Below are 12138 nucleotides of genomic sequence, written 5' to 3' on the forward strand. Positions count from 1 at the left end.
TATCTCTCACGCAGTCGATAAATCTAAAACCTAAACTATGGCGTGTCCTATTTTGAGCCATAAACTTCTAGGTGCTTCATTTGCAATATTTAATACTGTTTGTCCTTGATAGCCGCATTGGCAATGTATGGTCTTAACGGCCAATCCTCAGGGTATTAGAAAATTTGGTCCCAAAGGGCATAAGAGACGAAATTAGTAGTTCATCTTATTCTACTAGAACTCAAGCCTTTAGGCTATTTATTCTTATACTCTAAGACTTACGAGGTCAACTTTTCTACTACCCAGCAGCCATTGTTTCTGATACCATGGTGCTAGACCCGATTCTACGGAGGTCCACTTCACGGCGGCCGGTGCAGAGCGGGGCCGTCTTTTCGGGACCGTCAAGCTCCACTTGGGCCATTCGGTACCTGACCAAGAACTCTACATTCCGTCAAGCCAATCTAACAATCCATATTTCTACAGTCCCTCAGTACGACACATTACATCGCAGTGAAGGGGGGTAAGCCCCGTGTGTCCAGTGCGGCTGTCCTGGCAATTTGACGTACTGACAGATCATGGGGTTCAGGATTGAGTGATGTCTTGCGAGTGCATTTTTACGATAATGGCACATGTGCAAATGCTGCAATGCATCAAAACGTTCTTGTTCATTTCTTTCTATCTTATATACAACTCAATACATGTCAAAACAATACCGTCACTCAACCTTTCGGGAATGACGATTTAGGGTATCTTGTTCAATGACGGCCTGCGCAAAGCAGACGAAGCAGCGCGCGATGTCGCTCTGCCGATCGCATCAAGCTGGTGATGAATGATCGGCCACGTCTTACTCCTGGCAGTCGCGATGATCTGCCAACTGACTCGCTTCTCGTTTGCTTTCTCAACTCATTGCGGCATGACGTCTATTCTTTCACCATTTCTTTCCGGTGACTCAATTCACTCAGACCTGCGCCTCAGCTGCGCTCTTGTTCTTGTTCTTCTTGATACCAACAAGACCGATGATCTCCTCCCAAAAACCGGTGGGAGGGTCAACGATCATGGCGCGCTCCTCGTAAGCGTCAATTGCAGGGCGCTCCCACACGAGATCACACTCCTCTGGCTTGACAATCTTGGTTCGGTGAATGAGCTTCCAGCCGAGGTAGCTGAACGGAGCGATGATCTGCATGGTGTAGTTGGAGAAGAAGTTCTTGGCGTTAAAGGGAGCCAGAGAGGTGTAGCCGTAAGTGTAGCAGACGATGGTGTGGAGGATGAGGGCGATCCAGGCACAGTAAGGCTGGAAGTAACCGAAATAGGGCATTGTCAAGGGGTCGATGCCCTGGGCCTTGCAAGCGCGGTACCCTAAGGGACCGTGATGTTCATGGTGATGTAATCCACAATACCTCCACCAGTGATAAGGGCGAGAAGAATGGTCAGAGCCTCAGCGGAGCTGCTGTCGAGCTGGAGGAAGGCAAGCAGGGGGAAGACCATGGTGACGGCGAAACAGTAGATAGGGATACCATTCTTGGTGGTCTTGCGAAGGAAGCGGGGGGCACGTCCCTCGAGGGCCAAACTGTACAGAGATCGGGTCGCACAGTAGGTGTAGGTATTGCCGGCGGAGAAGATGGTGGTGAAAAGCAGGGCATTCACGAGATGGGGCAGTCCCTCAATACCAAGGTTAGCCATAGCGATAACCCAAGGAGAAGCGGCAGCGGTGCCGTGACCAGAGCCGTCTCCCAGATGGACGCCAACGAGAGTGGGATCGCTGTGGCTAAGAGCGATACCGCAAGTCAGGGCAGCGCCGATAAAGAAGAGACCGAATCGGAAGTAGACAGTCTTAAAGGCAGTCTTGACATATCGGCTAGGGTGCTTAGCCTCAGCGGCAACCATGGAGATGTAATCGGGACCGACAACGAAAAAGGCGGCGGAGGCCAGGGCACCCATGAAGCCCTCGAGACGGCCTAAATCACCCTCAGATCGGAACGTAGCGAATGCATCACTCATGTTGGACCAGTAGCGGAAGCCGTAAGCGTCGCCCTGAGGGTTACCCCCAACCATAGTCACAAAGGTAAACATGAAGAGGATAAAGATGAGCAAGACTTTGCCGAGGGCCAGCCAGAATTCAGCTTCACCAAAGACACCAACAGCGAGTAAGTTCAGCACACTAGAAGAGGAGACGAAGAGTTTAGCATACGTTTCACAACACAATGGACAAGGGAGAGAGAGGATAAAGGTGAACTATGGGAGACCCATCCATGAATGTACATCAGGATGCGACTCGCAGTTCGAGAAAAAGCCTTACCCGTAAGCAATAATGACAGCGATGATGAAGCCAGCGGTTGGACCAGCTTGCGTAACGTTATCACTCCAGAATGAGACAACCAGGTTCAAAGCGACGATTTCGAAAGGGATCAGAAGGGCCTCGTAGAGGAAGAAGTTCCAGCCGACCATGAAACCGAGAGCGTCGTCGACCCAGTGGCCAGCGAGACGGATGAAACCACCAGAAACAGGCATATAAGTGTTCATTTCAGCGATAGAGTTGTTGGTGAGACCGAGGACCATGGCGTAGAGAGCTGTGCAGACGAGGAGACTTCCGGGGCCACCCTTGGCCAAACCGGCACCGATACCGATGAAGAGACCGGTACCGACAGTGCCTCCGATGGAGAGGAGCTGAACCTGCCGGTTGTTGAGTCGGCGATGAAGACCATCAGTGTTGCCGCCATCATTTTCAGAGTCGGCAACGGGGCTTTCGGCCCTCTTGGAGACCTTTTCTCCGTCGGAAGACATGTTTTTTCGGCCGAGGTGGGAGATGTTGGTATTAGTTGGAGCTCAGATTAGGAACCATGTACTACCCTCAGATGAAGATCTGGGGTTGAAGAACATGTGGGGGGAAGAGAAAGAAGAAAGACGAGAGAGATACTAAATAAATAAAAAAGAGAAGAAAGGGGATCGAGTGAGAGCGAAGGCAAAGGGTTTTATCGACGATCCCACAGCTCAGAGGCAAGACAGACTCTCGCACTCCGCAGAGAGTCGAGTCGAGTCGAGTCGAGTCGAGCATGGTTTCTCCTTCAGTGGAGTTTCTTGAGAGGTGCAGTGGGTCAACATCGATTGAAGACGTTTCTGAACCCAGGACTGTAGTGAAGCATCGCGTCATTATGGGTCGTGTAAGAGTAGAACGAGTAGACGAGGTGGAGGCGACCATGTTTTTCTGCTCCACCATCAAACACTCGACTCGTCCGACCGCCATGATACTCCATCAAACAAGCACTTTCTGAACGAGTCCGTTCATCAGAACGCATGTTTGAGCCCCAATAAAGATAAGCTTCTCCTCCGATGATCTTTATCTTTGGTCAGTACACCATCTATCGGCAAGCAGAGACCAAGGGTACGTACATACTGTTGGAAGATGCGATTCACAACATCTCTCGTTCTTCAAACCCGTCGATCGGAGATTTTAGCAAATTAGGTAATTACTAGTCTAGTCAATCTGCAAAGCAACAAGTCAGGACATCTGACGTCACATTGGCAGTCTCTGTTTCTCAGCTGGCAAGGAATATGATCACGTGTACCCCCTCAGAGCCATTTCTTAGTCCACACGTGACTCGCTTTGCGAAAAGTGCGTCGCAAACCGAGCGAGTGGACCCTCCATCCTCCAGGGACTCAGAGTTTTCAAGCAACTTGAATACGTGATTTGCCAAAGGGTCGTGTGTGGATACAAGGCGAAAGACATGGTGCGGCTTGGACTAAACGGGGTTTCCGCTGCTCTTTAAAGAGGAGCCGCAAGAATTGGCCTCTGGAAGCATAAGAGACGAAATTAGTAGGTCAACTTATGCTACTAAGATCATACTCTTTAGGCTGTTTATTTTTATACCCTAGGACTTAAGAGGCCAACTTTTCTTCGTCTAGAGGAGGTCTGTCTGGCAGAGTCAGGTCAGTCAGACTTAAGCAGACTAACAAGCATGGGTAACATGGACCCCGATCCTTTGGAGCAAGAGTTCAATGGAGCATCAACAAAACCGTGTCTTTCATTTACATAATGGATTGACCACCTTGGGCCAAAGCAGTAAACCAACCGCCGGTGCATTCATCCAAAGTCCATCCATGCTGGGTATCCAGTAATAAAGGTTTCGTTGAAACACATTGCCTTTATTTTAATTAAAATAATGACAATGTTGAGTACACAACAAGAACTGCCATTCTCAAATGCCATGGCTTGTCGTTGAAAAAGTGCCCAGAGTTTAGCTTGCGGCTCAACGGCAGAGCAACGCCAAGTTTTCCATGGCATTTTCCTCTTTGGTCCAGACACCGATACACCCTCTCCTACATTATCCGATAGCGCCCAATGTCGAATCATGGCCAACTCAAAATCCGGATCAGGTAATCGCAATCACCCTCACTCTGTCTCTCCTGGTGCGCTTATTGGCGGTGATAAAAACAGGTCTTGATGACGCGCTGTAAGCGCCAAGAAGAGAACTGGACATGGAACTGCGGTATTTACAGCTTCGTATTCTTAGTTGAAGCTCCACTGAGGCAAGGACCTTGCAACTCGTCGGCTAAGCTAACCGTGGATAAGAGTTGCATTCGGTCAAGATCCATGATTTACATAGTGTTAACGTTGACACGCCCATATGTCTTTGACCACCATAAAATAGACGTTCAATTAAGCTTATGTACCAAATCGTTTCTGGTTCTGATGAGGTAAATGACACATTAGCATTCCCACATGAGAAAAGTCATCATGACTACTCTGTATTTCGCCTATCTATTCGGCAGCAACAAATCCAGGGTCTATGTCCAAGCTGACCAGGGGTTGGTCGGACCCTGTAGTCTATAACTCGCCTCAACAAAAATCGCAAGAGTTGTAAACACTCTACTCTGTAGATGTGGCGAAATTACAGACAACATATCTGCACCGGCTGTGCATTGATGCCACAAGACTGAGTCGAGACCATGCGTTTTTGGCTATTTATCCATGGCGGCTTTGGTTTAGCTTTCGCCTGAGCAACTCCAAGGCTAGCTCGTGGGAATGTCTTGTCTCAACTGCCGAGGCAGGGTCATCACAAACGTTAAAGCTTCACAGACGTCATTGGGCTTGAGTCAGGTAAAATTAACAGTAAACAGGTCCATGAAAGAAAGTTGAACCCGGTAAAATTATGACAGAGTCAAGAATATACTAAGTTGTAAGCTTGGCCTCCAAGGTATTTGGTCGCCTCACCAAGGTTTACAACAAATAGCCTTGGTTAGCTTTACTAATGTCCAGAGCTGTAGTTGCCAACTTCTCGCAGAGCAGACGACTGTAGAAATACACCCAATGAACTCAATCGTAAGAATTGAATGGTCTCCTAGCATACAAATAAATAAAAAAGACGGTTGTTGATGCTTACTTATGCAGCATCTTTTGTCAATTCTTTTTTGCGTATGCAAGTGGTGAGAGTTGGCTGTCATGATGGGGACATTGGGAAAGCTTAGAGGGTGATCTCAAGCAACACCAAACTCCAGCTAACCATCATGTAGTCCATTTTAACATGAGAATCGTTTTAAAGAAGAGAATCTTGTTGCGACTACTATCAATTGAGCCGTGACGCCTTTCACATACTTACTTTCACATCTTCATTGTCGACGCAAGTGGTTACCCTGCACCTGCACGTGGCCCGTGCTAAAGATTTCCAGTGACATAAGCTCTTGACTTTCAAATCGCCAATTCTCCAAACAAGCTCCCCCAAGCATCAACCACATCACAACCACCCAACATGTCAGAATACTGGAAATCCACGCCGAAATACTGGTGCAAGCACTGCCAAATCTACGTTCGCGACACGAAACTCGAGCGCCAGAACCACGAATCTACCGGCAAGCATCAAGGCGCCCTCAAACGATTCCTGCGCGACCTGCACCGCGGCCACGAGCGCGAAGAGCGAGAGAAAGACCGCGCAAAGCAAGAAATCGCCCGTCTCAATGGCGTCGTATCCGGATCTTCATCATCCTCGGCAGCTGGTCCTTCACGACCTGCGCCGAGCACCCAGCCGAGCGCACCGTCAGAAGCGTCCCTGAAGAAACAGAGGGAACAGCTCGCCGAAATGGGCGTTGCTATGCCGAGCGCTTTCCTACCCGAGATGGCTATGCCGGGAGAATGGACGGTTACGAATACACGAGTTATCGAGAAGCCAGAAGAAGATGGGGAGGTCAAGGTTGAGACTAGAGCGCATGGCGTGCGGAAGCGCGAGGCGACGGAACAAGAAAAGGAAGAAGAAGATGCTATGCAAGGGTTGTTCAAGAAACCTAGACGATGGGGACGAGATTCGAAAGTGATGCCCCAAGAAGATCATGAGCTGGATGCGCTTCTAAGCGGGTCGACATTTACACCTCGCCCTGTCAAGCAAGAAGCAGTCAAGGAAGAGGAAGAGGAAGAGGATACAAAGGACGTCAAAAAGGAAGACAATGAAGATAATGCAACACCGGTAAAGGAAGAGGAGACGTCGGCCGTCAAGACAGAAGCACCGGATGTAGAGCCTCTGATAAAGCCAGAGCCTGAGGAAGCCGAGTCTGGAGTGCCGACAGTGGTCTTCAAGAAGAGAAAACCAAAGGGAATCCGGCAAAAGTAATGGGATTGATGGTGTACTACATAATTAGCTGCTTGGGGGATATATCAATGATACCACACGAATAATGATGTTGATCCAATTACTGTCTGGCCAAGTTGAGAGTTTTGATGCTTGCGATTCACTTCCATGGCACATATTCGGTCTCTCCATTCTCCGTGTCTAGTCGTATAGCCGCATTCTTGCTCGTAAACACCATTTGTATATGCATAACCATGCACTTTCAAACGTTATATAAGAGTCTAATAGACAAAGCGACCAATGATGATAGCAGCATTATCCCAGATATGCTCTATACGCCGACTCCGGCCCGAAGAATAAAGTCCGGCAATTCCTACCATGTTCCGAATTCCGACAATGTTTTATCTCCATAGGTGTTAGCCGATGCATAATCCGGCACTCCGTGGAGTATGAAATCTCAAGCTTGGACACGGACATAAGAAACAAACTCCATAGAACCAGGTCTCAGGGTATCAGAAGGGTTGGCTGCTGGAATCATGAGAGACGAATAGGATCAGTTTAAGCCACTTGGACCATAGTTAGAGGTCCAGGAAATACGGAAATAAGAGTTCTAGTCCAGAAAACATGTACAGAGATTGAAAGCTCCATCTCTCTTGTCACCAATGAGGACTCTGGATCTGATGGATCTTGCTAACCACGCAGCAGGAAAAGTCAAGGGTTCCAGGTTCCATATGCGATACGGCAACGCTTTGTGGGGTACCTGGGACCAATATCGGCATTTTCGTGCCACGGAGCTCTTATATCTATCGGGTTCCATTGCGTCACGGCGGAAAATGGGGTCCGCTTGGGATGGAAGCTCATGTCTTTATATAACTCGGGCCATCGTCCTCCGAGAAAAAATCCTCTGATTCTACAGCTTCATTCATCTTCACACGTTCAAACAACAACACCCATACTCTATATACACAATGGCTTCTAACCAACCCGCAAAGTGCTGCACAGAGGGTGTGCGCCACGAGTAAGCACTCCCGCAGCCCACTGTCTCGGGTACTCCCTCCCAAGACGCTGATTGACTGACATGGAATTCCTGCAGAGGCGAGCCCACTGGCAAGATGATCAAGCTTCCCAGCGGTATCGCTGCTTACCTTGCGACCGCTCCCGAGGGCAAGGCTCACCAGGGCGCTGGTATTGTCTACGTCGCAGATATCTTTGGTATCTGGAACAACAGCAAACTCATGGCCGACCAATTCGCCGCCAATGGCTACACCACTATTATCCCCGACCTCTTCAACGGCGATGTGATGCCCTACCCCCCAGTCGATATCGATATCATGAGCTGGATCACAAAGGGTGCCAACGGCGACAACCCCCACACTCCCGCTCAAGTCGACCCCATTGTTGTCGAGGCTATCAAGTACCTCCAGGACCAGGGTCTCTCCAAGATTGGATCTGTCGGATACTGCTTCGGCGCCAAGGTAAGCTCAATACTTACTCAAAGGAAGTAACTTGACTAACAAATGCAGTACGTTATCCGCAACTACAAGGCCGGTATCAAGGTCGGCTACGTCGCTCACCCCTCTTTCGTCGAGGAGGAAGAGCTCAAGGCCATCGAGGGTCCTCTCTCCATCGCTGCCGCCCAAACCGACAGCATCTTCCCCGCCAACCTGCGACACCGTTCCGAGGAGATCCTCATCGAGACCGGCAAGCCCTTCCAGATCAACCTATACTCTCACGTTGAGCACGGATTTGCTGTGCGCAGCGATCTCTCCAACAAGGCCAAGGTGTTTGCTAAGGAGCAAGCTTTCGTCCAGGCTGTTCAGTGGTTCGATGAGCACCTGATCTAAAGTAATGGAAGGAATGATCTATGATGTAAATAAGTTAATAAAATACAATTGATACCTTGGAATACAAATGAGTCTTGAGAACATTCTTGATCAAAGTTTGTCTTTGAAAGTGGAATGCGAGAAAGATCCACTAAGTTGATCGCATTTTGTGCAATATGTGATGAGCAGAGGAATCGTGATAGTCGTACAAATTCTTATTAAGCGAAGTAATCCTATAAATGCGCTTCTACGGAACAGTAAGACCAGATCTCGAATCTCAATCTCAATCTCAATCTCAATCTCAAATCTCGCATCCATCCATCTCTTCCCGTCTCGGCAATCCAGATCCTTGGAAATGATGTCAAGCCACTGACACAACCTTGCTTCACCCCCACAGCCCAAAGTTTCAGTGACCTTCAGGGGAGACTCCACTGTGGCGCTTCCACTGCCAGCTCACCTCAGACGTCCAGCCAGTGATGAATGCTCATGGCTGCAATCGCAACCTTTCTTCTCGTGTCTTTCCTTTCATCACACGACTAACCCCAGCCTCGATTGGACTTATCCTCTCCCCGACGCTCATTCAATTAATACAAGATAACAAAAACATGCTTCAGGAGCACAAACCCGCGTGATGGCCGCCTCCGTCGATACCATCCTACCTCGTCATCTCCCACCGCTACTATCTCCATCCTCGACTCCTCCACCCTCAACATGCGCCGACGAGCATACCACCAAACTCCCCACGATTCCCTCGGACGAGGATCACTCCTCCGAGGAAGGCTCTAGCGGTAGCGTCCGTCGCATACACTCCAGCTCATCCTCCATTTCTGAACCGGCCGTCGAAGATGACCAGGACGAGCAGCAGCAAAACGACCAACCGCAGCAGCAGACCGACGATGCGCAAAAGGATGCGGACCTCGAAACGGCGGTACCCTCTGGTAGAGCCAGTCGTAGCAGCACGATAAGTAATACAACAAACCCAAACGTTCGTCGCCTCTCAGCGACCGAGATGCAGCGCCTCACAAACTCTCCCGAGTCTCTCCCCGTCGCCCCCGCTCCTCAACGGAGGTCAATAGATCAAGATTCTATCTCCCATCTTCTCGACCAGCGCGACGCTACAAGACAATCAACGATGCGTGTCGACTGCCAACAACCCCTCGAGGCGTTTCCCTCGCTGCAGCCGAACAGCGTCGCCGTGGAGGCTCGCTCGGCGGGAAGTGTTGGCCTTGGACTCTGGGATCTTCAAATCCCACGACGGCCGTCTCCTGGAGCGCGCACTCTGTCCACACCTCCTACAAGCCGTGTGCATACAAGTGATTCCGGAAGATCCTCGCCGCGAAGATATTCTTCCTTCAATTCCGCTGGTCGACCCACGTCTCTCAACCTCAATATCGATGGCGCGGGTGCAGGCGCGGGTGCAGGTGCAACGTCTCCTATTAATGTTACTCGACCGACACCTGCAACGGCCATTCCCGTCCAAAATGATAGCCTGCGATCACCGTCGCCGATTCCACCTATTATTCCGCTACCTCCTATGTCACTGCCTACACATCTACAGCTTGAACTAGCAGCCCAGCGACCTAGTCCGTTGTATATTCACCAATCCCACGCATACGACATCCCCTATGAGTCCAATGCTGCCAAATTCGAGCGGCTCAAGAATGTACTTCTTCTCCCACCATTCCTCGAGCGCACACTTAACTTTGGTGCATTGGCATGTCTTGACGCTTGGCTGTATAACTTCACTATTCTTCCTGTGCGTTTCGTCCTAGCTCTCGGCGTGCTGGTTCGTTGGTGGGGCTATCTGGTTCTTAAGGAGATCCGATGGCTCGTCGACTATGTCTGGTACGGCCTAGGAAGACTTTGGAGGAGAGGACGCATTACAAAGCCTGCCGCTACGGAGGAGACTACTGACGAAACACGGTCGCGCAGCGAGAGCCGTCCGCGAGGTCGTTCGAGCGATGAGAAGAAGCACGATTTTAAACCGCATGCAAATGCCCACTTCAAACCTTTGCCATCTCGATCCCAACCCAGATCTGGAACGTTTCGTCACAGGAGGACCAAGTCCATGCCTTCAAACTTGTCGGCCTTCCACAAAGCTGATCTGCTTCAAGGCGCAGTTATCATCTGCAGTTCTCTGGCCCTCATGACCCTCGACGCAAGCCGAATGTACCACTTCATTCGAGCCCAGTCCGCTATCAAGCTTTACGTTATTTACAACATCCTTGAAGTCGGCGACCGCCTGCTCTCCGCCCTCGGCCAGGATATCCTCGAATGTCTTTTCAGCACGGAAACGCTCTCCCGTAACGCCTCTGGTCGATCAAAAGTCTTGCTGCCCCTGGGCATGTTTATGCTGGCGTTGGCATATTGCTGTCTTCATTCAATAGCACTGTATTACCAAGTCATTACGCTCAACGTTGCTGTCAACTCGTACTCCAACGCTCTCTTGACTCTCCTTCTTTCCAACCAATTCGTCGAGATCAAGAGCACTGTCTTTAAACGCTTCGAAAAGGACAACCTCTTCCAGCTGACCTGTGCTGATATCGTTGAGCGGTTTCAACTCTGGATCATGCTTCTTATTATTGGTATGCGAAATGTCGTCGAGGTCGGTGGACTGAGTGTACCTGGTGCTGGCTCCGAGACATCCTTTGACGACTCCTCTGTGCCACTGCACAACCCATCCATTCTTCCTCACAGCTTCACGGTCCTTCCGTCTTGGCTCATGTCAGGCGAAGTTCTGTCTCCATTCCTCATCGTCATTGGAAGCGAAATGCTTGTCGACTCTATCAAGCATGCCTACGTTACAAAGTTCAACAACATCAAGCCAGCGTTCTACAGCCGTATTCTCGACATCCTTTGCAAAGACTACTACACTAACGTAAGTTCCTCCATCGTTTTCTTCGTAATTTTTACTAACAAACACAGGCATTTATGACACCTTCTCTCACTAAACGGCTAGGCCTGGCAGTCATACCGCTCTCGTGCCTCTTCATCCGCGCATCCATCCAAACCTACCACATGCTTCTTTCTACTCACCTCCCGATGCCGATGCCCATACCAGAATCAACACAGACATCCCTCTCTTCCGAATCCGCAACTCCTTCATCTCCTGCCATAGTCGCAGCCCTCAACCACTTCGACTCGCTAATCCGCGACTCCCTCGGCCGCGCAACGTACGGCTATCCCTACGGTTCACCGCTCAACTCCCGCCCCTGGTACTCCTGGACATCAGACGATGTTATCGCCGCCGTCACCATGGTAGTCGTTTTCTTCATCGCTTTCCTCGTTCTTCTCATTCTCAAGCTCCTACTCGGCATGCTTCTGCTCAAATACTCACGTAATCGCTACGCCAGCATGAAGCGTAAAGAGCATCAGGGTCGTGCGCAAGAGTCCTTTGACACACCCGGTGCTCGTCGCATTGGTGGATTTGGTCAGGTCGAAGTTGGCGAGGAAAGACAGAGATGGGTGCACGCTGATAGGAACGAAGGACTCAAAGGTGGGAAGGGGCCAGGGAGGAGAGTTGAGAAGACAACGGATAAGACCAAGAAGGATGACTTTGAAAAGGTTTCAAGGTATGAGATGGTTGCAAAGAGGATTTGGTGATTTGTATATAATTTCTTTTAGCATTCTTTGGCGTTATGTCGGAGGTAGACATGCATTTTGACTTGAGATTAAATACTTGAAGAGTATGCTTCGCACTTGTTGTCTATATGTGATGAGTCTTGTTCAATGTCGTGTTCACCATTTCATTCACAGTTAAAGAAACAATATGTCCATATGGA

General features: G+C 49.7%; 4 protein-coding genes across 4 annotated transcripts; 3 read left to right on the forward strand and 1 right to left on the reverse strand.

Annotated features, from left to right (window-relative positions):
* Nucleotides 1-937: 937 nt before the first annotated feature.
* On the reverse strand, nucleotides 938-2760 carry FGSG_02229 (uncharacterized protein; the record flags this gene model as incomplete). The annotated part of the gene is made up of 2 exons (XM_011319822.1): nucleotides 938-2137; nucleotides 2276-2760. 2 exons carry the CDS (start codon nucleotides 2758-2760, stop codon nucleotides 1336-1338), a joined length of 1287 nt encoding a protein of 428 aa, XP_011318124.1. The 3' UTR covers nucleotides 938-1335.
* Nucleotides 2761-5723: 2963 nt separating this feature from the next.
* FGSG_02230 (uncharacterized protein) lies at nucleotides 5724-6575 on the forward strand (the record flags this gene model as incomplete). Its single annotated transcript, XM_011319823.1, has 1 exon — nucleotides 5724-6575. The coding sequence occupies one exon, from the start codon at nucleotides 5724-5726 to the stop codon at nucleotides 6573-6575; it is 852 nt and encodes a 283-aa protein (XP_011318125.1).
* A 926-nt stretch (nucleotides 6576-7501) lies between these two features.
* Nucleotides 7502-8377, forward strand: FGSG_02231 (uncharacterized protein; the record flags this gene model as incomplete). Its single annotated transcript, XM_011319824.1, has 3 exons — nucleotides 7502-7551; nucleotides 7627-8008; nucleotides 8057-8377. 3 exons carry the CDS (start codon nucleotides 7502-7504, stop codon nucleotides 8375-8377), a joined length of 753 nt encoding a protein of 250 aa, XP_011318126.1.
* A 610-nt stretch (nucleotides 8378-8987) lies between these two features.
* Nucleotides 8988-12020, forward strand: FGSG_02232 (uncharacterized protein; the record flags this gene model as incomplete). The annotated part of the gene is made up of 3 exons (XM_011319825.1): nucleotides 8988-11234; nucleotides 11282-11928; nucleotides 11981-12020. The coding sequence occupies 3 exons, from the start codon at nucleotides 8988-8990 to the stop codon at nucleotides 12018-12020; spliced, it is 2934 nt and encodes a 977-aa protein (XP_011318127.1).
* Between the last annotated feature and the right edge of the window lie 118 nt (nucleotides 12021-12138).

The sequence above is a fragment of the Fusarium graminearum genome, chromosome 1, assembly GCF_000240135.3.
Source record: "Fusarium graminearum PH-1 chromosome 1, whole genome shotgun sequence".
Taxonomy (NCBI): Eukaryota; Fungi; Ascomycota; class Sordariomycetes; order Hypocreales; family Nectriaceae; genus Fusarium; species Fusarium graminearum.